Source organism: Sciurus carolinensis, chromosome 4 (assembly GCF_902686445.1).
Source record: "Sciurus carolinensis chromosome 4, mSciCar1.2, whole genome shotgun sequence".
In the NCBI taxonomy this organism is placed as follows: Eukaryota; Metazoa; Chordata; class Mammalia; order Rodentia; family Sciuridae; genus Sciurus; species Sciurus carolinensis.
The window spans coordinates 30,952,698-30,978,633 of record NC_062216.1 but is presented as its reverse complement, the minus strand read 5'-3'; the positions used below and the strand labels follow the sequence as shown (position 1 = coordinate 30,978,633).

At 34.8% G+C, this 25,936-nt stretch overlaps 1 protein-coding gene across 1 annotated transcript in view; it reads right to left on the bottom strand.

Annotated features, from left to right (window-relative positions):
• The window catches only part of Neil3 (nei like DNA glycosylase 3), a 44,110-nt gene that overhangs the window by 6,647 nt on the left and 11,527 nt on the right, over positions 1–25,936 (bottom strand). Inside the window, exons 2-8 of the mRNA XM_047550955.1 lie at positions 25,515–25,642; positions 15,166–15,300; positions 14,668–14,881; positions 12,417–12,491; positions 10,812–10,978; positions 2,701–2,870; positions 925–1,345 (exon numbers count right to left, since the gene is read on the bottom strand). Of these exons, the coding sequence (XP_047406911.1) occupies positions 925–1,345; positions 2,701–2,870; positions 10,812–10,978; positions 12,417–12,491; positions 14,668–14,881; positions 15,166–15,300; positions 25,515–25,642 (1,310 nt within the window). The remainder of the gene's footprint in view (positions 1–924; positions 1,346–2,700; positions 2,871–10,811; positions 10,979–12,416; positions 12,492–14,667; positions 14,882–15,165; positions 15,301–25,514; positions 25,643–25,936) is intronic.

Genomic DNA, 25,936 nt, shown 5'->3' with positions numbered 1-25,936 from the left:
TATGAACACTTCTTGGTTGAAATAGAGAATGCCACCCCACATGGATGAGTGAGAAACAACTACATTCTTTAACAGAAACATCACTAAAGGTATCTTAGATTTCTTTTTTTTTTAAATAGAGACCACTTACTAAACTTTTACAAAAGTTTCTCTTCCAGAACTATTTTTCACTGGAGGGAAATTTGGATGGTCTTCAATTTATGATGGTTCTACTTAGACTTTTTCAACTTTACTGTGGTGTGAAAGCAATGGGCAATCAGGAGAAGCTATACTTCAAATTTTGAATTTTGATCTTTTCCTGGGTTGGTGAAATGTAGCACAATAATTTCTTTTGATGCTGGACATCAGCAGTGAGCCAGAGCTCCTGGTCAGTTACATAACCACAAGGGGAAACAACCAGTACTCAGTGTCCTATGCTACTAGGCTATGACTGATGTTTTAGCAGGTAAATTAACTGCATTTTTGACTTAAGACATTTTCGACATATGCTGGGTTTAGCAGGATGTAACCCACTGTAACTTGAGGAGTATTCTACATAAAAAAATGCTAAAGGTTATTGGTAACTGGTCTGATTATGGGCAATTTAATATTTTTCTTTATACTTTCAATATTTTTCAAATATTCTGTATTGAGCATATACATGGTTATAGTACAAAAACCTCAACTTTTTATAGGTGTAGGAAATTTGTATATTTCCTTTCCTCCTCTGGCATTATAAACTAGAGAAGAGAAAGGAGGTAAATTACTACAATGATTTTGCAGTGTTTGATTTATGTTACAAGAATCAGTTCGACTTTCTTAGCAATGGATGATTTTTCTGCCTTCTTAAAACTTAATGTAGTACAAGTACCTCAAAGATCTTAAAAATATCTTAAACAAAGCTGAATTCAAATATCTTAAAGACCAAGGTTAGAAGCATCATACCTGTTAGAAAATCCAAGGTTGCAACTTTTGAGATCAGGTTCTGAGTGGTGGGTTGTTTTCAATTTTTTATGTGCTGGACTAAATAATTCAGACTGAGAGCAGACCAAAGGTGATATGTTTACTTTGTTAGATAGTTGAGTTATATAGTTTGTTCTCTCCTTGGAGGGGTGCTGTGTATCACTAAGACAAATGTTTGAAGGAAGACAGTTTTGAAATTCCCCATCCAGTATCTGGTTCTGGCTTTTTGTTCTTTCCAAAGTACTGGATTTACTGCTAAAATCAGTTAAGACAAGGGTTGTAGTTCCAAATACAGTTTTCCTGTTGATCTTTACTTCTGTATGTGTGTTCCCAAAGCTATTACAAGGATACTTCATTAGGTTGCTAAAGGCAATAGTATTTTCTTCATTCTTGAGCAATGAATCTGAAAGGAGAGATAAGTAATTCTGCAATATTCCTAAAAAATATAATATATTGACTATTTGCAACGTCTTTTTTATTTGACTAGAAAATTTAGTTCACTTTATTACAGTGAACTAATATGTAGAACTAATAATGCAAAGTTAACTTGAGCAAGTTATAATTAATCTTTTGCTGGTTAGGAAGTAAAGTTTTATTTAAAATGCAAAATGTTAACAACCTATAGGGACACAAAGATGGGTTTAACGAAGATTTCTATTTGCAGTATATTATATTTAAGCTTTACATATTATACAGCTTCAGTTTTGTTAATATTAGGCAAAGCATTAAAGCAGTAGTAATTAAGAGAAGATGTCTCACAAAGCTTTAGGTCAACAGTTAGTCCTCTGTATGGACTACCAGTAATGTTCCTGTAAATGACAAAGCCATGCAAATGGCATATTTAGAAGAAGTAAAGATGAATCATGCAGACTTAATATTTACCAAATAAAACATCTCGACAAAATATTCTGGGATTTTGGAATTTGTACTATATCTAAGACTAGATTTCTGAGGTTGCTCTCTGAATGATACTGAAGAAGAAGGGATGGAAATAGGAGGTGCAGTCCCTTCAGCTATTAGCAAAGCTGTGCAAGGGGTGATGCCCAACTCGCAGGCCCAGGGAACAAAACACAATATGACAGCTAACACAATGTAGAGGTCTGTAAGTCAAGAATGAACTTTCTCATCTCTAATTGAAAGAAAGAAAGAACACTTTGCGAACACAATAGAAGCTGCATCAATGAGATGGTTCTTAATCACAGGTTTCCTCTGAGGTTTTACATTCTCTGAACGCATGAAATTGTGAGCTATAAAGAGTTATTTTGAAGGATTTCAATGAAATCAGTACAATTGTCTGGGTAAAGATTTTAATAACAAGGGTAGGAAGGATAAAGAAGAGAAAAAATTCAGCATTTTTCTATTCCACCTGCAAAGATATTCTTACAGAAATCCTCCCTTTCAATTTATGAAACACTTGGACTGAATAACAAACTCGAAAGTTGCTGAAATCTGCATAAAACAAAGCTTTATTGAATAATTCATTAGAAACAGTAGAGAACAGATGTGATCATCTCAGTTTTTTGAGATACAAAGGCACATACTGTTTTAGCACAAGCATGTTTTCCCTCCCTATAAAAAATATTCAACAGAATATTGGCATGGTTTACAGGCAAAGGATGGCAATTCCTTTAAGTCTTTGAGAATGAAAGCATTTCACTTAGTGATAGAATATCAAGAATAAAGCAAGATATGTACCTAACTTTGTATAAATGATCCTTTTGGAAATGCAATGAACTCAAAATCAAAATTCAGTCTTACCAATAGGCCTTGAGGTCAAGCAAGCATCACATGTCTTAGCAGAGGGCTTATTTATTAGTGTGCAGACCAAACATGTCCATTGCTCTTCAGACTTCTGAGCCACCAAGTCAATAAGATGATCCCTCCTGTTAGATGTCCAACTGACTACAGTATTTCTAATTGGTAGTTTGCTAGAAAAAATTTAAAAATTAATTATTAACATGATCATTGCCTTATTCTTATACATTCTGGGTATTTTAGAATCAATTACAAAAGTATTAATGTCCCAATGCTTCTTACATTGCTTAGAAGTCATAACTGAGAGTTAGATGTCATAACTACATCTTGAGCCCTGCTGATTGCCATTTAAGTCAGAAATAAAAGTTTTTATTTAGAGCCAAAGAGCTATTTTTTTGAACCAGTAGGAAGTATTTCACAAATATTCTAATACTTTTCAAAGCAAAACTAAAATGTTACTCAACTAAATCAGAAAAACAAACATCATGCAGAAATTAGAGCACTAAACATTGAGAGATTTTACATTACCTCATGTACTCCAAAAATTCTAGAAAGTCTAGAATTTATGGTATTTGCTAAGCAATATGTGGGTTAGTTGATCAATAATAATAAAAAAAATATTTTTCTTTGTATTATTTTTCTTCATATAAAACTACTTTATATCTTCTGAATTACTATTGGTTAGTACACAAGCAATAAAACCAACCCTGATTTTTTTGAACACAAAAGTAAATAATGATTTTCTACCTGGAATTTTTCCTTGACCATTTATTGTTATACAAAATGCCTTCCTACAGCTCTGATACAGTCTGACTCTCAAATACACAGGTGTAGGTCTATAGAGCACATCATGTGGTTAAGCAACCACAGCAGTATCATGGATTTTTCTCATTATTCCAAGCATTAATATTGAAAACTCTCTTCCAGGTAAAGGCTATGTATCTTACATTTCAGAACATGAGTTCTTTGACTTTCCAATGTGACCTTGACTTCTGTAACATTTTTCTCCTTACATACAATTATACTAGTTTTTAAATTCAGGCTTGTCTGATAAAATAATAAATAGCATGAGAAAATCTGAAAGTAAGATACATCTCATTATGATTCTTTTATCTTTACTTACCTTGACTTTTAATGCATTTAGAATTTCTTATTCCTATGGAACACCAGACCTTCTACAGAATTTGCTTACTTGACCTTATTCCTGCCCTCTACTAATTTACACTGGAAGACAGTATGCTGAATATTTGTTCATAATTAAATAAACACGACTTTAATGCCCTTCAGATTTTCAATGTGCTCTCAACTTTTCATTATTTTCACCTTTTTCATACAGAGGCTTTGGAAGTATTCTTGCCTATACTGCCCCATTTCTTAAACAGCCACTATTAAATTCATTCCAATCTCTACTTGGATATCTAGCAGGACTCTCAAACTTACATGTGGCAGTAGGCTGAATAATGGCCTCTTAATGGTATGAGGTCATAATCCCAGTAAACTATAAATTGTTACTTTGTAAAAAGAGCCTCTGCAGATGCAATTAAGGATCTTGACCTAGGGAGATTATCTGGATGGTTCCTTAATCCATTCATAAATATTCTTATGAGAGGCAGAGGGAGATGATTTGATTTACACAGGAGAGATGGTACTATAAAAATAGGCAGAAAATGTCCTGGTTGCAACCAAAGTCAAGGACCTTGGGCAACCACCAAGAGGTCAATTCTTCTCTTGAATCTTTAGAGTAAGCACAGCCCTGCACACACCTTATTACTGATCCAATGCTGCTGCTGTTGATTGAGCTTCTGGCATGTAGAGCTCGAGCAAATAAATTTCTGTTACTTTAATTCACTAAATCTGCAGTAATCTGGCATAGCAGCCACAAAAAACTAGTACAAATAAAATTCATGATCCCCCAATCTGCAACTCTACTTTGTCTCTCAGTAAATGTCATAAGCATGCCCTAATTGATCAGGTCCAAAGCCTAGACGTCATCCTCAATACTTTCATTTACATCCCATGTTCAACCTGTCAGCAAATCCTACAGTCTACCACAGAGTCAAGTTTACCATAAAGGTAATGAAGCTTATTCTTTCATGGCGTGGTGGGTTGTTTTCTACAGACCAGAGTGGGGGACAGGGAGAATGGAACCAGCAACTCCAATTGCATGCTGGAGGCCAAGATGCTATCAGTGGTGGTGATCCTGGGGTTCTAGGTGAGGCTTATGGGCTGCCAGTGTCACCTCATGAATGTTCATTATCCAGGGACAATGTGCCCTGGTCACATCAAGAAGCAGGTAGATTCTGTCTTTATCCTTGAGTACCATGATCGGAACAAGAAATGCTTCTTCACTCCTTGCTGAAGGGCCATCATCACCCAGTCTGCAAGGTCCCTTAACCCATATACCACTCCAATGCCCTACTCTTAACCCCAAAACAGCAGGGTAGAGAGGGAAATCTGAGGCAGTAGAGGGAGGAAAAAAAAAGACTGAGGTTCTCAAAGTAAGGTCCTTAGGCCAGCAGCAATGGCATCACATGGCAAGTTGGACATGCTGATTTTCAGGCCCCTCTCCAGACCTCCAGAAACTCTGGGGATGGCCCAGTATCTGTATTTTGACAAGCTCGAGGAGATTCTAGTGTTCCTTATAGTTTGGGAACCACAGCTTCAAAGCTTCCTTGCAGGAAAGAAACAGTGCTTGAGGAAAATATTACAAGAAACATTAGAGATGAATTATTGTCAATTGCCAACTGTGGGATGAAAGACAGTTTTCTAATTCATTGATAATAAAAATGCAATATTATTATTGGTGGTCATGTGACAGAGCAATCAAGGAGTCTATAGCCCAAACATAGAAGGCAATAACATGCTGAGTCAGGCAGTGAATGAATAATACTCATTTTTCTGATGTTTCTGGCACTTAAAAATTATAATCTATTGTGACTCCTTGGACCTAGGTTGGTTGGTTTGTTCTTTTTCCTGTGCTGGGGAATAAAGTTGGGTCTTATGTATGCTAGGCAAGTGCTCTACCACTGAGCTACATCCTTAGTCCTGGGCCTAATTCTATTCATAATTTTTTATTCATTTTCATAGAGTAGTCCCCCTAAACTGTGTAAGATTCAAGGCTTCTTCAAATTCCAAAAAAGTTAAATACAACCACTTTTTGCCAGGCTTCATTCACCACCTACACTGATGTCGAAAGCTCCTGATGCTGCTGCTTCATTCTAATAACACAGCAGTCAGTTTTTTGGAACAGCTTAAGTGATTCCCATAGAACATAAGTCAGTTCATATCACTTCTTTGCTTGAAGCCTTCCAATGGTTTCCTAGCTCACTCAGAGTCGATAACATTTCAAGTTAGCCAGTGATCTTCTAAAATTTAAATGAGTTATTTCATGCCTGTTCAAAACCTTCCAAAGACTTCATGTTATACTCAAAATGAAATGCAAATTTCCTTCCATGCCCAAGCAGCTATGCGTACTCTCTGGTCTGTGTCTCATTTCTTCTGCTTTGGTCAATCACCCTTGCCTTCTTTCTCTTCCTTGAAAAAGTCAGAGGTTTCTCGCTTTCTAGGCTAACTTCTTTGAAAACTTCTCTCCTATCCCCATATCTTTACAAGTCATCAGATCTTTTCAACAATCTCTTCCTCAGAGACTTAATCTGCTCACCCCATCTAGAATGGACTTTCCTTATTATTATCTATCCTCTACTGTGGCTGGTATTTCTTAAGAGCAGTGATCATTACTTATCATTGTCTCATATTACACACACACACACACACACACACACGAACAGGATTTTCTTAAAAAAGATCTACCACTATATTCCAAAGATACCATTTTTTTCAAGACCATTTTAATTTTCCAGCTGTCAAATCAAATGACTTAGAGAGGGTCCCATCCTCTCTAACTCAGTTGAATAACTCTCTCAAGCACTTCCCCACTTGGTTGCTATAGCATTGATTCTTCCACCTCTTTCATGAGCTCCTTTTCTTCTTCTGATTACTAAGGCAAGTTAAGGTATCACAAGGATCTCTACTGGACCTTTCTGCCTCTTTGTGCTTTGCAAATATTATTAAGTTCAACTGTTATCTCAGATTTCTCCAAAGTGATGAATGGTAGGGGCATAAAGTACAAGTGGAGCATGACAGTATCTTGCAGATATCTTTGCACGTCTCAAGTAAGACAAGATACTAGCATGGGAAGCAACTGATTTTTCTTTGTCCAAACAAAACAGATTTTTTAAAAAGGCCAATATAAAAGCTAATAAAAGAAAGTTATGCAAAACAAAGTAGCATTTAAAGGTTTATATAAAAAGAACTTCCAAGCTGCTATTCAACTTCTATTTCAATGGAATCACTTGCTGTTTCATTCCTTCTACTCTGAATTCTTACTCTTACAACACCAACACTTCCTGGGAGGTCTCCAGAATGTATTTCTTCTGCTGAAATCACAAAACAAAACAAAACAAAAGCTTGTTATCCTGAGGATGGAGTTAAGAGGCTTAAGCAGGAAGCAGTATGTCCTCTTTTTACTTCTACCTATGTAGAGACTGGGCAAGGTCATCTTCATGGTTTCCTGTCCCTGAGGCTCTGGTTAGTACAGTTTTTCCATTTATTTTGTGAATTATCCCAGTATTCATTTGGTCACATGGCTCTTTTCAACTATGTTCTAAAGATGACAACTATGCAATTAAACTTTCTTCCCAAAGCAAGCTTACTGCATTAAGACTAAGCCATCACAGGTTGCCTTCATTTCTTTTGCACCCTCCAATTGCTCCATCCCTTCAAGTATCTCTGCAGGTCAGGCCTGGTATTAAGATTTGGCTTGCATTCTATGTTCCTATATGAATACACAACCAATGTAACTCTATGACATGTACAACCACAAGAATGGGAAGTTATACTTCATGTATGTATAATATGCCCAAACACATTCTAACAAAAAAGAACAAATAAAAAAGTAAAAAAACAAAAACAAAAAACCACACACACAAGATTTTGCTTGCAAACAGCACTAAATTCTCATTAACTGGCAACCAATAATCAGAACATTTGCAAACTAGGTGGTTGTTAAGACCCAAATATATCTTTTTTAAGGAACAAAATATCCTCTCCACCTACGCACAGCTCTCCAAATGCAGTGTCTCCTCTGTGCACTTGCCCATGTGCTGTGTTCTCTTCCAGGAAATCCTTCTCCTTCCCGATCTTTGATGAATTCCTACTTCCTTCGACAAGAAACTCTAATTTTACCTCTTTCAGAAAGATTTCCTTGTCCTTCCCAGGTAGATTTTTCTATTTACTGCACTATACCTCCACTGCCATTAGTGTATCCATACCTGTCCACAGCACATTCACTACAGCATCTTTATTATCTATTTACTCATTTACTTCTCACTTTAGATCTTGAGCATGGTGGGGACTATATTTGATTTTGTACTGTATTCCTGAACCTGGCATATAGTGAACCATAATAAAGTAAATGATAAATTTTAAAAATTAAAAAAAAATTTTAAAAAGATTCTAAAAAAAATCCTTATTTTCCTTGAAAGAAACAATGCTTACATACAAAAATTATGAAAGTTAGCATGTAATTAAGACCCAATAATAAATGATATAGTCATTTAAAATGTGATACAATTAATAAAAACTAGAAAACATGGGTATGATTTATGATGGTGTTAAGTAAACTTTTACCAATTGAAGGAATATTTAGATCACTGCTATTTTCAGACTTCAAGTTAAGCTAAAGTGACTTTAAATTAAAAGAAGGAAATTTAATTAAAAATAAAAGTATTTAAATACTAATCCAAAATAAATGAATGGAATATAATTACAGAAAAACCTAACAATAGGGCAAATAGTACTGGTTTCCAAACTTACAAAATTATGTATGTATTTCTTTTGCAGTTTAAAGTCTTAAACTGATTGGCAATATATAAGACAGGATTAGGTGAGGAAGGAAGAGTTTTAGTAGATCATGCCCTCTCTTTACTCTTTAAGTCTCTTTCAGGGATCTCTGAGCTTTAAAAACTAGTTTCAAAAATCTTCAGTTCTGACAGCTAATTATTACCTTATTTAGATGATAAATAATATTTGATGATTTGGAAGAATAAGGAATTTTTTTTAATTTGAAAAGCTATCAATTAACAGAAAGTAAATATAGAACATTAATCACCTATTTAATAGACAAATATATATTGGAGGTCTACTGAGTGCCAGATATTGGGGTTGAGTGCATGTGGCCAACTGTATACCTATATTATGAAAAATAGTTTCTTGTTCATGAAAAACAAAAACCAATCATAAACATGTATGGTAATATAATTATCTAAGCATTTCAGATGTCTCTGATAGTAAAATCAGGTGAAGAAGCTGAGAGGAAGGAAATATAAAGTGACTTAGAAGTAGCTGAGAACAAGAGGAGTGATGAAGAAAATGAAACAAAGGAGCAGAGAGAAATAAAAGTAGCTTCAGATACATTTATGAAGAAAGAAGCCAAGATCTCCGCATTGTGGCCCAGAGCTCTACACATACCCAATGCCCTCTCTCTCCTCTCCAGCTTCTGCACAGCTGCACAGCTTCCTATTTGCAGTCACATCATTTTGTTCCCTTTGCTTACTTTTCCTCCTACTCAATAGTAATGGGTAGTCCCTGAAACTCACACCTTGATTTGTATCTTCATTTGGTCACAGTGAACTGAGAAACTTTTAATGTTTCCCCTAACAATACTGTGCTAATAAGATCCCAGGCATGACCTCTAACCCTTCAGTGGATACTCCACTGTTAACCTCACATATACACTCACTGTATCTTTACCATTATATCCCAACTTTCTTGGACTCATAAAGTACAAATCTCTATTATTTGGTTCTGAAATTTTCTGCATTATTCTACATATCAAATCTTCTGTGATTTTTATTGACTTTTAAAAGTGTTTAAGGAAGGTTCTATTTCCAGTGTTTTGATCCTAGCCCTGGTAACCATTTCTTGTCCTTTATTCTGCACTGGCTTCTTCATACATTTCCCATCTTTTCATTTTCTATGTTAACTACATGCTATAATCTATTAAAAGTCCTATTAAACATTCCCAGAACTGCGAATGATCCCTACTATTTGATTTCATCCTACCTGTAAAACCAGCCTTCAATGGAGCCTTCAAATGTTTGGCCTTTGATGGCTTAGCTGATATTTTTTTCATTCTCCAGCATGCCTGCATATTAACGTTCAAATGTGGTGGCCACACTTCCTTTTTAAATTAAATAATGTGTACTTTTTCATTTACTTAACCAAAATTCCATTTTTAAAAGTAAAATTCAAATTTGACCTTATGAGATCTTCTAGCCCCTCTGTATGTGTAATCCTCTAATATCCCTGAACTCATAGCACTACATGCACTGATAATTTTGGTTTGTAATCCCATACAGAGTAGCTGCAAAACAGCTTTAATCTTTCTCTTGGCCTTGCCAAGTCACACTCACCCCACTATCTTCTACTAGGACGGAAAATAATCAGATTTTGTTGGGATTACTAGATAATGACACTGAACTGATACTAATTCAAGGAGACCCAAAACATTACTATGGGTCACCAGTTAGGTCAGAAGCTTTGGTCCATTTCATCTTACAGAGAGTCTTCAACCCATCCAGTGGTTACTACACCAGTTCTGGAATGCATAATTATACTCAGCAAAGGGCAAAATCACTGCACATATGTTTATTAAGTAATCTGTTGTTTAATCAGTCAGACAAGTTCTGAAAAAAGATCCTGCTTAAATTTTATGACATATTTCTAAGTAAAGCAAAGACTTTTGAAGATAGTTGCATTTTTCCCAATTATTGACTACTCCTGATACTCACTTTCCCAAATTAGATTATACCAAAGGGCTGGATATTATCACCTGAGTTAGAGGATTTCTACCTGAATTGAGAAATTATCCATAAATCAGCTTTGGCTCCTTTTGGTTCTTTGATGACATTATTTACTGTTTTCTTCAAAAGGTCCAAATACTTTTGAATTGTATACTCTTATGAATAGCTTGATATTTAGTTATGTTCTTTGATTATTAACCTTTTAGTTAGATAACCAAGGCAAACAGTATTGCTTTAAATGAGGTTTCTTACCATATGTCAACATGTTGAGGATTTTCTTTTTGACACTGAGGACAGAAATAGGTCATTCTGTTGTTCTCCCCCAAGCGACATACAGTTATTCTGCAGTGGCAATGACCACAGTTCGGACGTCTATAAACCTTGTAGTGTTTAGAAACACCAGATCCTGCTTTACAGCACTAACAAAATAAATAAGTAAAAGTTGAAAGAAAATAAAAATAAATATATGTTTAATGTTAAACAGTGTTGTGAAGGAGTCAAAGATAAATTCTTTAAGTCACCTCTGAAAACAATCCATTAAAAATTTACATATATTTGAACATAGTTCCATATAATCTTTTCTTTCATCTAAGGAAAAGGTATTGACAAGCTTCTGTAATGTTTGTTAAATAAGATTGTGTGGAAATAATTAAATCACTTTAACTTATTAGTATTCAAAATAGTTCTTTGCATAGCTTTATCCTCTTGTTTAAATGAGACATAAAAGTTTTATATATTAAAATGTCTTCTATGATTTTTAAGGTATTTTTTTAATTGAACGTAATTATGTGGTTCAAAGAAAAAGACTAGATTAGTTTTAAATCTGATTACTTTCAGAACACTGAAACTGCTCACACAGTTATAACAGTCAAAAACCTTATTTCTAGGGGACAAAATTTAACAGGAGCATTTTTTTTTTTTCTTTTAACCTTAGAGACTCACTGGAAAACAAAATTCAAATACCATCCTAGTAGATATGTTCCATTTTGGAATAAATACTATTTCAAAAAATATTTTGCTATCTTCTGTGGTTTTTACACTATTCATATGCATTTAAAACTCTTACAAAAAGAATATTTTGGATTTACATCAGTTGTGTGAAAATTTAAAAGTCCAAAAATAAGGTTCACCATATGAGCTGAAAATTGCACAAACAATTTATATTAATTTAAACAAAGTTTTGAAAATAGCCAATTTAATCTGGGCAGAAAATGGGCTGTTTTAAAATAGTCCTATTTACTCAAGACAAATATGTAAAGCAAAAGGTTCCCTGACACTTTAAGTCAATTAATGAAGAATGCTACAATACTTTCTTTTCTAAACATAGTAAAAATAAGACTTTGAATGTAGGAAAAGACTGGCAGAAAAACAGACTTATTTAAAACAGGTTTAAAAGATAAAATGTGTCTATTGAATTCTATGTACGCATATATGTAAGTTTTAAAATTTACATGTTAGCAAGTACTTATTTCATTCCTGGATTAGTTTTTGTGAGAGACAGAGAATTATTATTCATTTTACAGATAAAGAAACTACACTTAAGATTTATTTACCTGAAGTAGTCTATTTTTCTAAACTTCTGTTTGATGTATTCAAATGTAGAATAAGAGTGTATGACACATGCGTTAACATAGCTGCTTCCAACTAAGTAGAATTCAGTATAATCATGGTTAGACAAGTCTGGAATGACCTATGACCTAGAATTTCAAAATGTTAATTATGCCCATAAAATGTCCCCCTGCCTTTTTGTATCTCTATACTCTTACCACTAGGTGGCTATATCTAGCCTTAGCATTTTTGATGCAATCAAAAGGGAAACCACTGACATTTTACATAGCTGAAAATTTCTGCTCTTACCCTGTAAAAGAAAATGCTGAAATCACGAATCATCTTCACAAGGTGATGGGTCTGTTGCTCTGTTAATTGACAAACCTTGAGATGGAAAAATAATTGAATGTAATTTCATAATTTATTCACTACTGTAAAATAAAAAACCTTCCAGTTCTCTGAAAGAGAACTATGAATAAGTTAAAAATATTATGCATATCTTCTAGAACTCTCTTTATTATATATCTTTTTGGGGTTCATTAACTAAACTGTAGCTTTATTTTTACTTGATAGTGGTATTGATTTTAAAAAATACTATCCCTATATGTGTTTTAACTCTAAACTCAAGTATATATTGAATGAAAAGCCTTGCTGGATTTGAAAAAGTGAAAAGTAAAAAGAAAGAAATCAGAAAGAAAGGAGGAAGGAAAACTAGGCATAGGAGCAGTTGAGTATCAAGGTTACAATAGGTTTTAAAAATATATGAATTTATATACAAGGATTAATATTGAAGTACTCGACACATGGAAGAACCCAGACAGACCTTACTGGAGAACTTTTATGACAAAGTGGCACAAATCTCAGTGTTCCTGATGCAGAATTAATTTTCATTTGGCACATATGCTTTAAATGGCAATTCCAAAAGAAATTCCAATACCTTACTCTTGTTGTATGTGTCTGAATACACACACACACAGAAACAATTTATCAGTGAGTATAAAAATGAAAATTGTCTAATCAACATAATCTTCCAAAAGTATTGTAAATGTTCTTTGATTTTTTAATTTAAAATATATACATTTTAAAAACATTTATTCTTTACATATCTTATATACATATCAAGACAAATCTTGGAATGCTAACCTGTACTAGTTCAATAATTGTGTCTATACTTTTAGGAGGCTAATAAATAAAACTTCAGAAATGTCAGTGATTTTTAAACTTCCAGGTACTATGGGTAAATGAACTTTCACTAAGTGAATGGATGACTGTACAGATAAAACGTAAAATTCTCAGTTCATCTGAAAATCCTTCTTTCTTAACATTTTCCTTTGAGGTCTACGTGATTTAAAACAGCACCTCCTTAAAATTTTTTTCATTATTGCCCCATTGAACTAACTTGTTCCCAGTGTCAAAAAGCAGAACTCAATCTAAAATTATCACTACCTGGTTTCTTTTAAAACTTAATTCCTACTGATTTGGATTTTACCAAACTATCTAGGAAGTATCTACACAAAACAAAAAGGTAACTTGTGACTTACATAAAAATAGTTAGCAGAATTAATTATTATTTCAAAATAACCTAATTAATAGAAATAATTTAGTTAACAGAGTTAAAAATAATTTAAATAGTAATAGATCTGGATAAAGCCCTAATGTAGAATTCTTCTGGAAACTAAAACACATGCATTCCAATCTCTCTGACTTCTCAGAGAGGTTTGGATTCCAGTCTCTCAAAACTCTCACAACCTTGCTCTACTGACTACTATCCTCTTTCCTATAATTTAAGTATTTCTCTCTACCACTTCTTTTTTTCCCAATTTAGAAGTAGGTTCAAATCTCTCCAGATATAGAAAAAGAAAAAAAAAAAAACCTAAATCCATCCCTATTCTGGTATTCCCTCCTTGCAGTCTAATATTTTTCTCAAGTTAACCTAAGTTATTAGAAGGAACAAGAACTCTATATTTTGTTTCCATTTATTTACTGACCACTCATTCCTTAGTTCCTGTTATCTGAATTCCATTCTTATCATACTACTGAAACTACATTTTCTATGAGCACCAACAGCTATAACTAGGAATACATGAGGATGTGTAGAGTATATGTTGAACATGCCAGACAAAAAGAAATTCATTCATACATCCTACAAACATCTCTTTATGCCCATCATGTCAGCCACTGTGTTCCAGATGCATGGAAACATTCCTGAACAAAGCAGACCTGTCCTAATCAGAGACTGCATTCTAGTTAGGAGAAGGCAAATTTGTTGAACAATAAATGTAATAAGTAAATATATTGCGTTTGAGAGTAATACAAGATACAGAAAAAATAAAATGCACAGTAAGTTAAGGAAGATTGAGAGTGTGAAGGGGAAAAGGGGTTGCACACTGCAGTTTTAATGAGGTGGTCAGATTTGGTTGCAGAGAAGTTGACATGAACCAAGACTTGAAGGACACCTGAAGCCTGAGCAGAATGTGTTACTGCAATACAAATTTAAGTGTTCCACATTGGTCCCGTAGTAGTATTTAAAAAGAGAAGTTTAAAAATACTTAAAATTTACTTTAACAGCTGGATGGAGACCACTGTCAAAGAGTGCTTCATTTTTGATGATGTTCCCTACCCCAGGCAACACTTTCTGATCCAGTAACACATCACATAGCATCCGACCTTTCTGTTTGTTAACTTCACTTTCTGCTCTTGAGAAACTAAATTTAGGTGAACATATGTCTAATTCTTCCATCATTCTTATTTTCTGTTGGCTTTCCACTGAGTTCCTATAGAAAGAAATAAAAAAAAAAAAAGTAACTGTTAAGTCTGGCTTACAGTTTCACAATGTCATTTAAAAATGAGTTTTGATATAAACACTTCACAACAATCAGGGCACAAGAGTTATTTGGGTGAACAGTGAAGAACCTAACAAATTATTTTATTTGAAGACTTCTTTATCATGATGTTTCATCAAATGTAAATTGTTTAGTAACACAGGTGACGTTCCAAAGCAAACTGCAAATCTAATCTCCATAGTTTTGCAGCTAAGTATTTTTATTTTATTTTTTACCTGAGTTCTACAGATGAGTCAAAGAAACAAATCAAATCTTTGGTGAGCTGCACTTCAAAAACAGGAGAAACACCATTTTTACTTTTATGTTTAAGTGGATTAATCATGATGGAGCCTTTCATTCCAAAATGAATCCTGAAACAAAGTAAAACCCATTTTTAAATAGAAGTACATCATGAATCACACTTTTCCCCTTTACTTCATTTTTTTTTTTTTTTTTTTTTTGCATTAAAGGCAAATAAATGCTAGTCATCATGGGCACTTTCTAAGGGCAAAATATTGTAGCTAATATTATATATTTTTTCTTATACTTTTGTATCTTTATAAAGCTAGAAGATGTGACAATGCTTCAACCAACACATTAGTTTCTAGAGAATAACCAAGCCCCAACAATAAGCTCAAGAAAACATACCCCTCTTCTCTTCTTATCAGATGAAATATCTTTTATTCATAGAACAGTCTAGCATCTCTCGGTATTTTCTGATTCATAGGCTTGAGATAAAGCTAAATTTAAAATGCCAATAATTTGTGTTTATAAATTCTACAAAGCCACTAACATTCAAATTCCCTATTTCTAGCCACAGTAGAATGGAAATGTTTACCTACTGCAAAATAAGATCTACAGTTTAAGATACTTTTCTTTCCTGCTACTCCGGGCTGAGCAATGAAATAATTTCTTGCAAAATCTTGTGTATAAAAAAGAAAGAGCAACAGGCGAGAGAGAGAGAGAGAGAGAGAGAGAGAGACATGGAGAGGGAGGAGGCAGGAGAGTGAGAGAGAGAGAGAGAGAGAAACACAAGTCAAAATGCTATTGTCTTCAATTCTTTTCATTTTCTTTTACCTTTACATGTATTGGGAAGAAGAGATTTATAAATATTTACGGTTAACTTTAAAGTTACAATGCAGTGATGAAAAATTCATAACCTTTCAGATTTTATAGGATTGATTAGCATGTCCAGTAAAATAAGAAAAAAAAAAAGAAGTGATTTTGTGAGGCCTCTGATGATGAAGATCAAAAATGATTCTCAAGATGAAATACTGTGTTCTGCCTTTCAAATCCATCTTCTTGTAGCTTTGTTGAGTTAATAAATATGGTTCTTTTGGCAGTAAACGTTACTGCTCTGCGCTTCTAATTCCAAAGCACCATGTTATAGTATTGTACAAGGTTAACCAGTCTAACTTTAAAAATGTGGGTTTTAAACTCTGTGTGCCCTACTATCAATCATAAATGCATTTTACATGCCCCATAGTTCTTGACAGGAAAAATGTGTGCCTGTAAGTACTCCATAATTTAGCTTATGGAGGTTCAGCCCCAGTGAAAGGTGTACAACTGTCATGCCCAGAAGCCATCATATCTAAAATCTTTTCAGCTGCATGCCTCATAAAGTGGATTCTAAATCACTTTCCATAATGAAACCACATCCACATCAAAAATCTCAAAGGTTAAGACCCAATTCAAATGCAGGAAAAGCCTTGATAAGAACTGTAAATAAAGTAAATGTGCCTTTTTCTTGTAAATCTGTTCAATTTGGGGGAAAATGTGCATAAAATAACTATTTTTATCTTATATATTTATTTTATTAAATAGACAAAATAATGGAGCACTGATAAAAATTTTCTGTTTAGTGTTAAGTACCTTTTTTCTTAAAATAAGAATATATTAGTATCATGAAAAATTTGAAGACATAGTAAACATCTAAATTGTTTTAACAACTGATATATTGGTTTTTATAGATCAGCACATAGATCCATTGTACAATTAAGAATGAGATTTTAAAGTATCATTTGATTTTTCTGTATTTCATATATGTAATTATCCTAGTTCAGGAAGATATTCCCAGATCCTATTTCTATGCTGTTCCCACATCCCAGTCAAATGGTTACGAGAGACCATTCACTCTGCATAATGTCACTCTGTCTGCCAACTGCAGTTGTCTGGCCCAAGGGTGGATGTCAGGCCAAACCTGGACTGGTCTCCAGCCTTTCCTCTGATGCTATGCCTTTGATACAATTAAGTAATAAGTCCCTGTCCTAGCTGTATTTATCAGTTCTCTTAATAAATTTATAGATTTTAGATTCACAGAGATCAGTTTTTATTTTTTTAGTATTGGAAAAATCACTGTGGGAACTGTCTGTGGGAATGGGAACCCGAGAAGCCAAGGAAGACCTGTCTGCAGAGAGGAAGGTTACAACAGATTTTAGTGAGGAATGGACTCAAGAAATGAAGAGAGTCCTAATAGCTTTCAGTCTTTGCTTCTAGTTCTACCTCAACCCATCTGGTTCAGGTTTCATAAGATACCCCATTTTCTTTTTTTTTTTGGGTGCTGGGGATCGAACCCAGGGCCTTGTGCTTACAAGGCAAGCACTCTACCAACTGAACTATCTCCCCAGCCCCCCATTTTCTTATAATAAGTAATTATTAAACTTGTTTGAGTCATACTTTTATCATTTGCAGTCAAAGTTATAAATGTAAAACTTATGCACAAACTAAAACTGAAATGAGAGTAAGAAAATTCCTGTAGTTATGAGTCTTCTAAAACAAATTAATAAAAAAGTCCTGAACCCATTGGAGAAAAGATAGCCTCTTCAACAAAGGGTGCTGGGAAAACTGGAAATCCATATGTAGCAAAATAAAACTAAACCCCTATCTCTCACCCTGCACAAAACTCAACGCAAAGTAGATCAAGGACCTAGAAATTAGACCAGAGACCCTGTGCCTAACAGAAGAAAAAGTAGGCCTAAATCTTCACCATGTTGGCCTAGGATCTGACTTCCTTAACAAGACCCCTAAAGTACAAGAAATCAAAAATCAATAAATGGGATGGATTTAAACTAAAAACCTTCTCAGTAAAGGAAACAATAATGTGAAGAGAAAGCTTACAGATTGGGAGAAAATCTTTACCACATGCACATCAGATAGAACACTGATCTCCAAGATATAAAAAGGACTCAAAAAACTTCACACCAAAAAAAACACAAATGATCCAATCAATAAATGGGCTAAGGAACTGAACAGACACTTCACAGAAGATATACAATCAATCAACAAATATATGAAAAAAGGTTCAACATCTCTAGCAATTAGAGAAATGCAAATAAAAACTACTCCAAGATTTCATCTCACTCCAGTCAGAATGGCAATTATCAAGAATACATGCAACAATAAGTGTTGGCGAGGATGTGGGCAAAAAGGTACACTCATACATTTCTGGTGGGACTGGAATTTGGTGCAATCATGCTGGAAAGCAGTATGGAGATTCCTCAGAAAACCTGGAATGGAACCAACATTTGAACCAGCTATCCTACTCTTCAGTTTATACCCAAAGGACTTAAAATCAGCATACTACAGTGATGCAGTCACCTCAATGTTTATAGCAGCTCAATTCACAATAGCTAAACTATGGAACCAAACTAGATGCCCTTCAATAGATGAATGGATAAACAAAATGTGGTATATTTACACAATGGAATATTACTCAGCCTTAAAGAACAATGAAATTATGGCACGTGAAGGTAAATAGATGGAGTTGGAGAATATTGTGCTATGTGAAATAAGCCAATCCCAAATAAACCAAAGGCCAAATGTTTTCTCTGATATGCGGATGCTGATCCATAATTGGGGGAGGGGTGGGAAGAATGGTGGAACTTTGGATTGGACAGAGGGGAGTGAAGGGGCATGGGGGTGGGAAGGATGGTGAAATGAGATGGACATTATTACTCTATATACATTTATGACTGCATGAACAGTGTAACTCTGCATCATGTACAGCCAGAGAAATAAGAAGTTGTGCTCCATTTGTGTAAGATGAGTTGAAATGCATTCTGCTGTCATGTATAACTAATTAGAATAAATAAAAAAATAATCCTTTAACCTAAATTAAACATCTAGGCTCTCTTCTAGGCTATTATCGGAATAGTCTGAACATTATGAAGTGCACAAAACAACACAGACAATAGCACTGTTGCAGTTCATGTTAATGATGACCACACATTGCAAATAAGGCAACTGCTTATGAAAATTGTCAGGTGGTCAGAAGTGTCCTAAAGATGATAAAGAGTATAAAGTAGTTGAATATGTAATTATAAAACCTGTGGTAAAAATTCAAAGAAGGAGGTTGTAAAAAGATAGGGTTTTAACCATGTGAAGATGAAAAAAGTGAGTTTTACTTTTACTTAGGATATAGAAGTGAACGCAGCTCCACCCAAACACAGAAGGGAAAGAAATTACATTATTTAGAATATCAAACATTTGCTGTAGTCCATCAGGGACATGAGGTTTGCAAGTCAACCAGGTGAGCAAAATTCCAAAGTGACAAATCCCTTTCTGAGGAAAGTCAGAACACACAAACTATTATACCTATGGCAGGATACAGGAAGAAGAGAAGGCTACCAGTGAAAATGGGTAAGGAAACAGCTAAATTTCAACATACCGAGTGTGACCTAGCATGGCAGTTCAGAGTCCCTGGTCAGAATCCCTGAGTCCCACAAGGGAGTGTGCACTCCTGGCATCCATTGCTGAGGCAGGCAAGGGGTGGAAGAGTCGGCGCGGGAGACCTGAAAGAGCTGCCTTTTGTGGCAGGACACCTGTCTTTACAAACACTTCTCTAATATGAAGCAAGTCTTAAAAAATCTTAAGCTGCTGTTGTGAAAGGAGAGGTAGAAAGAAAAAGCTGTCAGGAAATCTCTGCTGCTCACATAATCATTTTTACACTGATTAACATGCTTAAGCAGTCTGCAAGGGGGCCAAGTAGGAAACTCCTGCAACCAGGCCCAGGTAAAGGTGATTCAATGGTGAGGGCAAGCAGGGAGCAAAAGCCACCTGTCCTTAGGAGTGAGACAAGAAGTCGGCTTTCGCACAGGATCTTGCAATTATTGCAGAGAAATCTGCTTCCACTGAGAAAGAGGTAGGAAACCGTAGGACCCAATAACACCCACAGAGATAAGGTAGAGTTAATGAGGAGAGGGGCAGTAATTTCCAGAAAACTGCAACCCTTACGTCCACATGCACAGGAATAGCCCAAGCCTCAAGCTCATCCAGAAGAAACAAGAACCTCCATGGTTGCAAGCATGAGTCTCTCACTGAGAAACAATCAGCAGTGGTCTACCACTAAGGAAGTGGCAAAAGTAGAGACTCCCTATGTGACATGAACGTGCAGGGTCTGTTGAGAGCTGAGAGCAGAGCAGAAATGCAGAGAAACCACACGTTGAGCAGCAGAAGCAGCCGGAGCTTTGAAGTCCTTGGTGAACTACAGGAGGCCACTACTTCCCACAAACCAACTTCCCAGCTCAACCAACTACTTAGAAGATCCACTCAGTTTTCCACACTTATGACCTGACAGAAGAGGCATTACCACTTCTGGGGTTCAGGCTCTCCTAGAAGTGAATTCTGGAACTTAGCTCTTGTTTTCCTGTACATTATGTCTGGGACTCAAAGAATACACATAAGACATACCACATGCACACACTGAAAAATACAATATCAAGAGATAATACAAGTCAATGGAAAAAGATTAAAAAATGTCCCAGATGTTGGAATTATGGGATAGGTAATGAAAAAGTAACACTAAATTAAAATTAAGATAGTCATTTTAGTCAATTCTTTATGTATCAGTCATCAAAATATTAATGATTAATATATGAGATGAGGTAGTACAAAGACACATGAAGTGATAGGAAATTCCTATTAGAGAAATAAAAAACATGATTTCAGAGATAAAGAATTTCTTCAAGGAGCAGATCAGCAGACTTCACACAGCAGAGGAAAATACATGAACTTGAAAATAGATGAACAGAAATTATGCAAACAAAAGATGTGTATATGCTTTAGACATGAAAAATATCCTTAATGTTTCCTCTCAAGTTTCCCATTTGCAGCGTCCTTTTCCTTTCTGTGGAATTGAATTCGACCAGTGAAGTATTCTTTATGTGGGGCAGACTTCTTTTACTTTTCTGTGTTACAGGTCTGTTGGTGCTGGATTCTCCTAGCTTTCTTTTTTCTCTTTTTTAATGTGGGGTGGGGTGGGGTTGTCTTTTTGAAAGTTTTTTTTGTACTTTCATTCTTAATAGATATTTTCAGGGGGCTCAGAATTCTCAGTTGAGAAGCTTATTGTCTATTTGGCAATTTCAAGAGGTTGTTGTTCTGTCTTGCGGAGTTTCTGATGAGAAGTCGAATGTATTTTTTTAGCTTTGTTCCTTTATATGTGATGTTTATTTTTTATCTGGCTGCTTCCAGGATTTCTCTTCATTAATTTTTAGCATGTTGGTTGGGTATATGTGAGGGATATTTGTTTTTATTTGAAGCGATCTGAGTTTTTGAGTCCAGGATTGGATAAGGAAAATTTCTGGCCACTGAACTCTTCAAAAGATGTCTTTTGCACTATTAACTTCTTTTTTTTCTGCGATTCTAGTTAAAAGTATGTTAGACCATTTGACCTTGTTCCACATCTTCATTAATTCTGTACAATTCTTGGTCATTACTTCTCTAATCCTTATGTTCTCTTCCTGGGTCGCCAATACATTACACCAGTTAATACTGTACCAATATTAGATCTACACAAACTCTTTGAGAAAACCAGAAAGGGAAAATTCCCAATACATTTGGAGACCAGCATTATCATAATGCCAAAATTAGACAAAGACACTGAGAAGAAAATAAATCTATAGGCCAATATTGCTCATGAAGACAAAATCCTCAAAAAAATAAATCCTCAAAAATTCTCAATAAAATAAATCCAGCAATATATAGAAAGGATAATATATCATAAAAAAATAGACTCTGACCTTGGAATGCGTGTCTTATTTAAAATTCAAGAATCAATCAGTATAATTCACCATATGTTGTGGTTTGGATGTGATGTGTTCTCCAAAAGCTAACATGTGAGACAATGCAAGGTTTGGAGGAAAAATGATTCGGTCACAGCATTAACTTAATCGGTGAATTAATCCCTAATGGGATTGATTGAGTGGTAACTAGAGGCACGTGGGGTGTGGCTGGAGGAAGTGATTCATTGGGGGCATGGCTATGGGGTACATATGGTATCTGGAGAGTGGAGATCTCTTTCTCTGCTTCCTGATCACCATGTGAGCCACTTCCCTATACTACTCTCTTCTGCCATCATGTTCAGCCTCACCTTGAGTCCTGAGGAATGGAGCCTGCTGTCTGCAGACTGAGACCTCTGAAACCATGAGCCCTCAAATAAACTATTCCTCCTCTACAATTGTTCTGGTCGGATCTTTTAGTCACAGTGGTGAAAAGCTGCCTAAAACACCATGTAAACAAATAAGAACAGCAATGTAGTGATCATAATAGATGCAGAAAAAATACTTGAAAAAAATATAATAGTCATTCATGATTTAAATTCTCAATAGTCTAAATAAAAAGAAACTTTTCCAATCTAATAAAGGACATTCATGGAAAAAATAAAACTAAAATCCCAGAGAATAGGCAAAGTGTATAAATACAGAAGGTATTTATTACCCTAAAATATATAATTTGGAATCTTTATCCCAATTCAGTCTTTCCTAAAAAGTTATTTAACAGATTTCAAAAATTATATGTAAACTGTAAAACCCTTTTATTTTTTAAAATATTTTTTAGTTGTCAATGGATATTTTATTTATTTATTTATTTATCTATTTATTTATTTATTTATTTATATGTGGTGCTGACGATTGAACCCAGGGCCTCACACAAGCCAGGCAAGTGCTCTATCACTGAGCCACAATCCCAGCCCTGTAAAACCCCTTTACAGTTTATGATAGGTCCCATAAAGACATCTTGGCAAACTAAGAATTGTTGTATCATCTCTTGCATATCATATTAGAGGTTCATACTGATTAAACAATAAACTACAAAAATTATTAAGTAAAAAGTTTTCCTAAAATGGCAAAGCCTACAAAATATGTCAGGTATAGCTTCTGGTTTGAGTATGTATGATAAATTATAATCAGTCATATAAATCACAAAATTAGAAAAATATTTTGGAGAGATAATTCATTAAAATATATATCTTGTAAAACAATAGCCCAAAATGTAACAGCTATGTCCATTTTGATTGAAAATAACAGTTGAAGGATGGGTGGGTCTGAGTGAGTAGACATTAATATATGTTCACTGTCCAGGCGATAAATGTGCCAAAGTCAATAAAGATTACATTTGGTAGTGGATCCTGAATGTATTATCATATACTTACTTTTTCAGTTTGTTCTAGAATTTGTTATGTTTACAACAAAAAATTAAAAATGACTTTTTGCCTTGCTTTACCTGAAGAGTTACTGTTCAGAAAAAGTATAGATACTACTAAAACTACAACTGTGCTCACAAAATGTCTATCAAATAATTTTTAGTATTCCATGGCACTATTATGAGTACTTATATACATCATTTACTAACAGAAGTAATCACACTCTAATTTGTATTTTTCTGAAGTATGAATTTTTACATGGCAGATTCTCTTAGAGTGGACTGCACCTGTATTCTACTTTATAAACAAATGAATCTCAGATGATTCACAGCTTGCCCTGTGAAATACACAATGTATTATGACTAAAATCCATGGGCAATTTTGATCATGAAGAGCTTGGTATTAAGGAAAAACTGTAAGAAATCTTTAAGCACGTTTCTTGCTATATGCTCTCTAAAATGCAGACCAGTGTTGTGGGTGGAAAACAAGTAATAAATGAACACTAAATATCTATGTCAGGCTCACAGACCTGCAGCCTCACAAAAGGATCACATTCATTTGACAGTCATCCATTCCCCTAAGAAGCATAGGCTGGGAGTGCATTTTTTGAACTTATGTTACTTTGTGAAAGGGGATACAGTTGATTTTAAGTTATTGAGTTTAGATTCCAACAGCTGATCTGCCACTGACCTTGAATTGTTATAAAATAGCTGTTAAGGTTGCAGGAAACAGGATGCAAGTCATTGCATTTTCTTCCTATCCACATACCGAGATAGGTACTCTCCAGGGATGATACTTGTTCATGTAGTCTGAAGAAGTGATTGCCCTTGTTTGGAACTTCATGGAACACTTACTGACAGCCCTGCACTGAGAAATGATTCCTTCCTTATCAGTCTGGTGAAGAACACTTGATAAAGCCTCCTTCTCATCTTACAGAAATAAATCTGCACCTAACATCAGAGAATCAATAACGTATCAATGTTTTCAACTATGGTGCATGGATTCCATTGTGTCCTAGTCTGTCCAGAGCTAAGGGTTTTCAATCACATCAATCTACAACAGCAGTAATGTAACCTGCAATATATCATTACTGCATGAACCAGTAGGCATATGCTGATGTTATCAATCCCAGACTAAGAAAAACTATGAAGTGACAATGTTGTCCAAGGACAGCAGCTGCTGACAATGAAGAGAGAACACCTCAAAGGAAAAGCAATTACATAAACCTGAAGTACTCTAAATATGTGGTTCATGAGATGCAATAAATAACAATCATAGAGTCACACCATCTCTTTGTAAGCTTTATTCACCTTCAGTTAAAAGCACAGGGTCTAATAGCAACTGTTTTCTTTAAAGAAGGTGATAAGAGTTCAATACCTTTAAAAAAAAACACTGAAAAGGATTTAAGGAAGCAGGACCCATCTTAAGAGTTTGCAATAGCTTAGGCTAAATTCAGAAAAGACAGACTTAGATTCAATAGACATATTAACTCATAGACCTTTTTTATTTCTCTGCAAAAATTAAATAGGTACCTGACCACGCATTGCAATTACATAAATTTTGACACTTTTTATCTTTAAGTTAATAAAGTAGTAGGCTGCTTGTCCTTCTTTGCCAACATACTAGCCATGAATTTCCATAAGAACTCTGAAACAATGGAGAACTTGTTATTTCTGAGAAAGTTTTTGAATTCAGTAAGTTCCCGAGTTCTGTTGAAGTCTTCAGAGAAAGAAGGAAGACAGAAAAATATAAAAAAACCTACTGATACATTTAGGCCAAAGTAGGCCCTGTCACAAATATAAAATAACTGATGCTACTGAATGCAATGAACATTTGATGACAAGATGGGAGACTAGCAGTGCAGAGAATTTGGAGAATAGCAAAACAGAGTTGTGGTGCTCTAATGCATCTTGGGAAGTGCTGCTAGCCTATCAGTTTTTTTAAGAGAAATAAATTGACTAGCCTCCAAGTAATGATGACATCACAATTTATTCTTCTTCTGCTTATTGCTTTCCAAGATAGAATCTCAACCTCTTATATTAGAGCTCTCTTAAACATAGAGTACTTTCTACATGATTAAATGTGACACCTGGCAAACTATAAGAAAAGCCTTCTACACATCTTTAAATACAGAGTGATAAGATGTATTGTACAGGTTTATCTTACCGTAAAGCTTTTGGGCCAAAGTACATAAAGAGCTCCTTCCCCAAAGTTTCCACACCACTGTAAATATATCCATTAAATTGTTGCAAGAAATTCTGTCTGGACTCTTTATTATTATTCAGTGCAGCAGCCTAAAAGAAAATACACACATATGTACGAACTCTAAACAAAATAATAATTTAATTCTTAAATGCATTTACATACTTCACACCCAGGTGCATTCCAATGAGAACAAGTTCCACCAAGTCAAGTAATGTAATCAGCTGTTTACGTACATTTTGTCAAATTACTATGCAGTCATTTAAAAAGAGCAGCCAAAAACATTAAGTGAAAACCAGTAATTGGCAGACAATCAAAAGGAGCTTCTTCCAGGATCATATAACTGTGTGTATATGAAATTAAAGCACAGGAAAACAATGTGAATG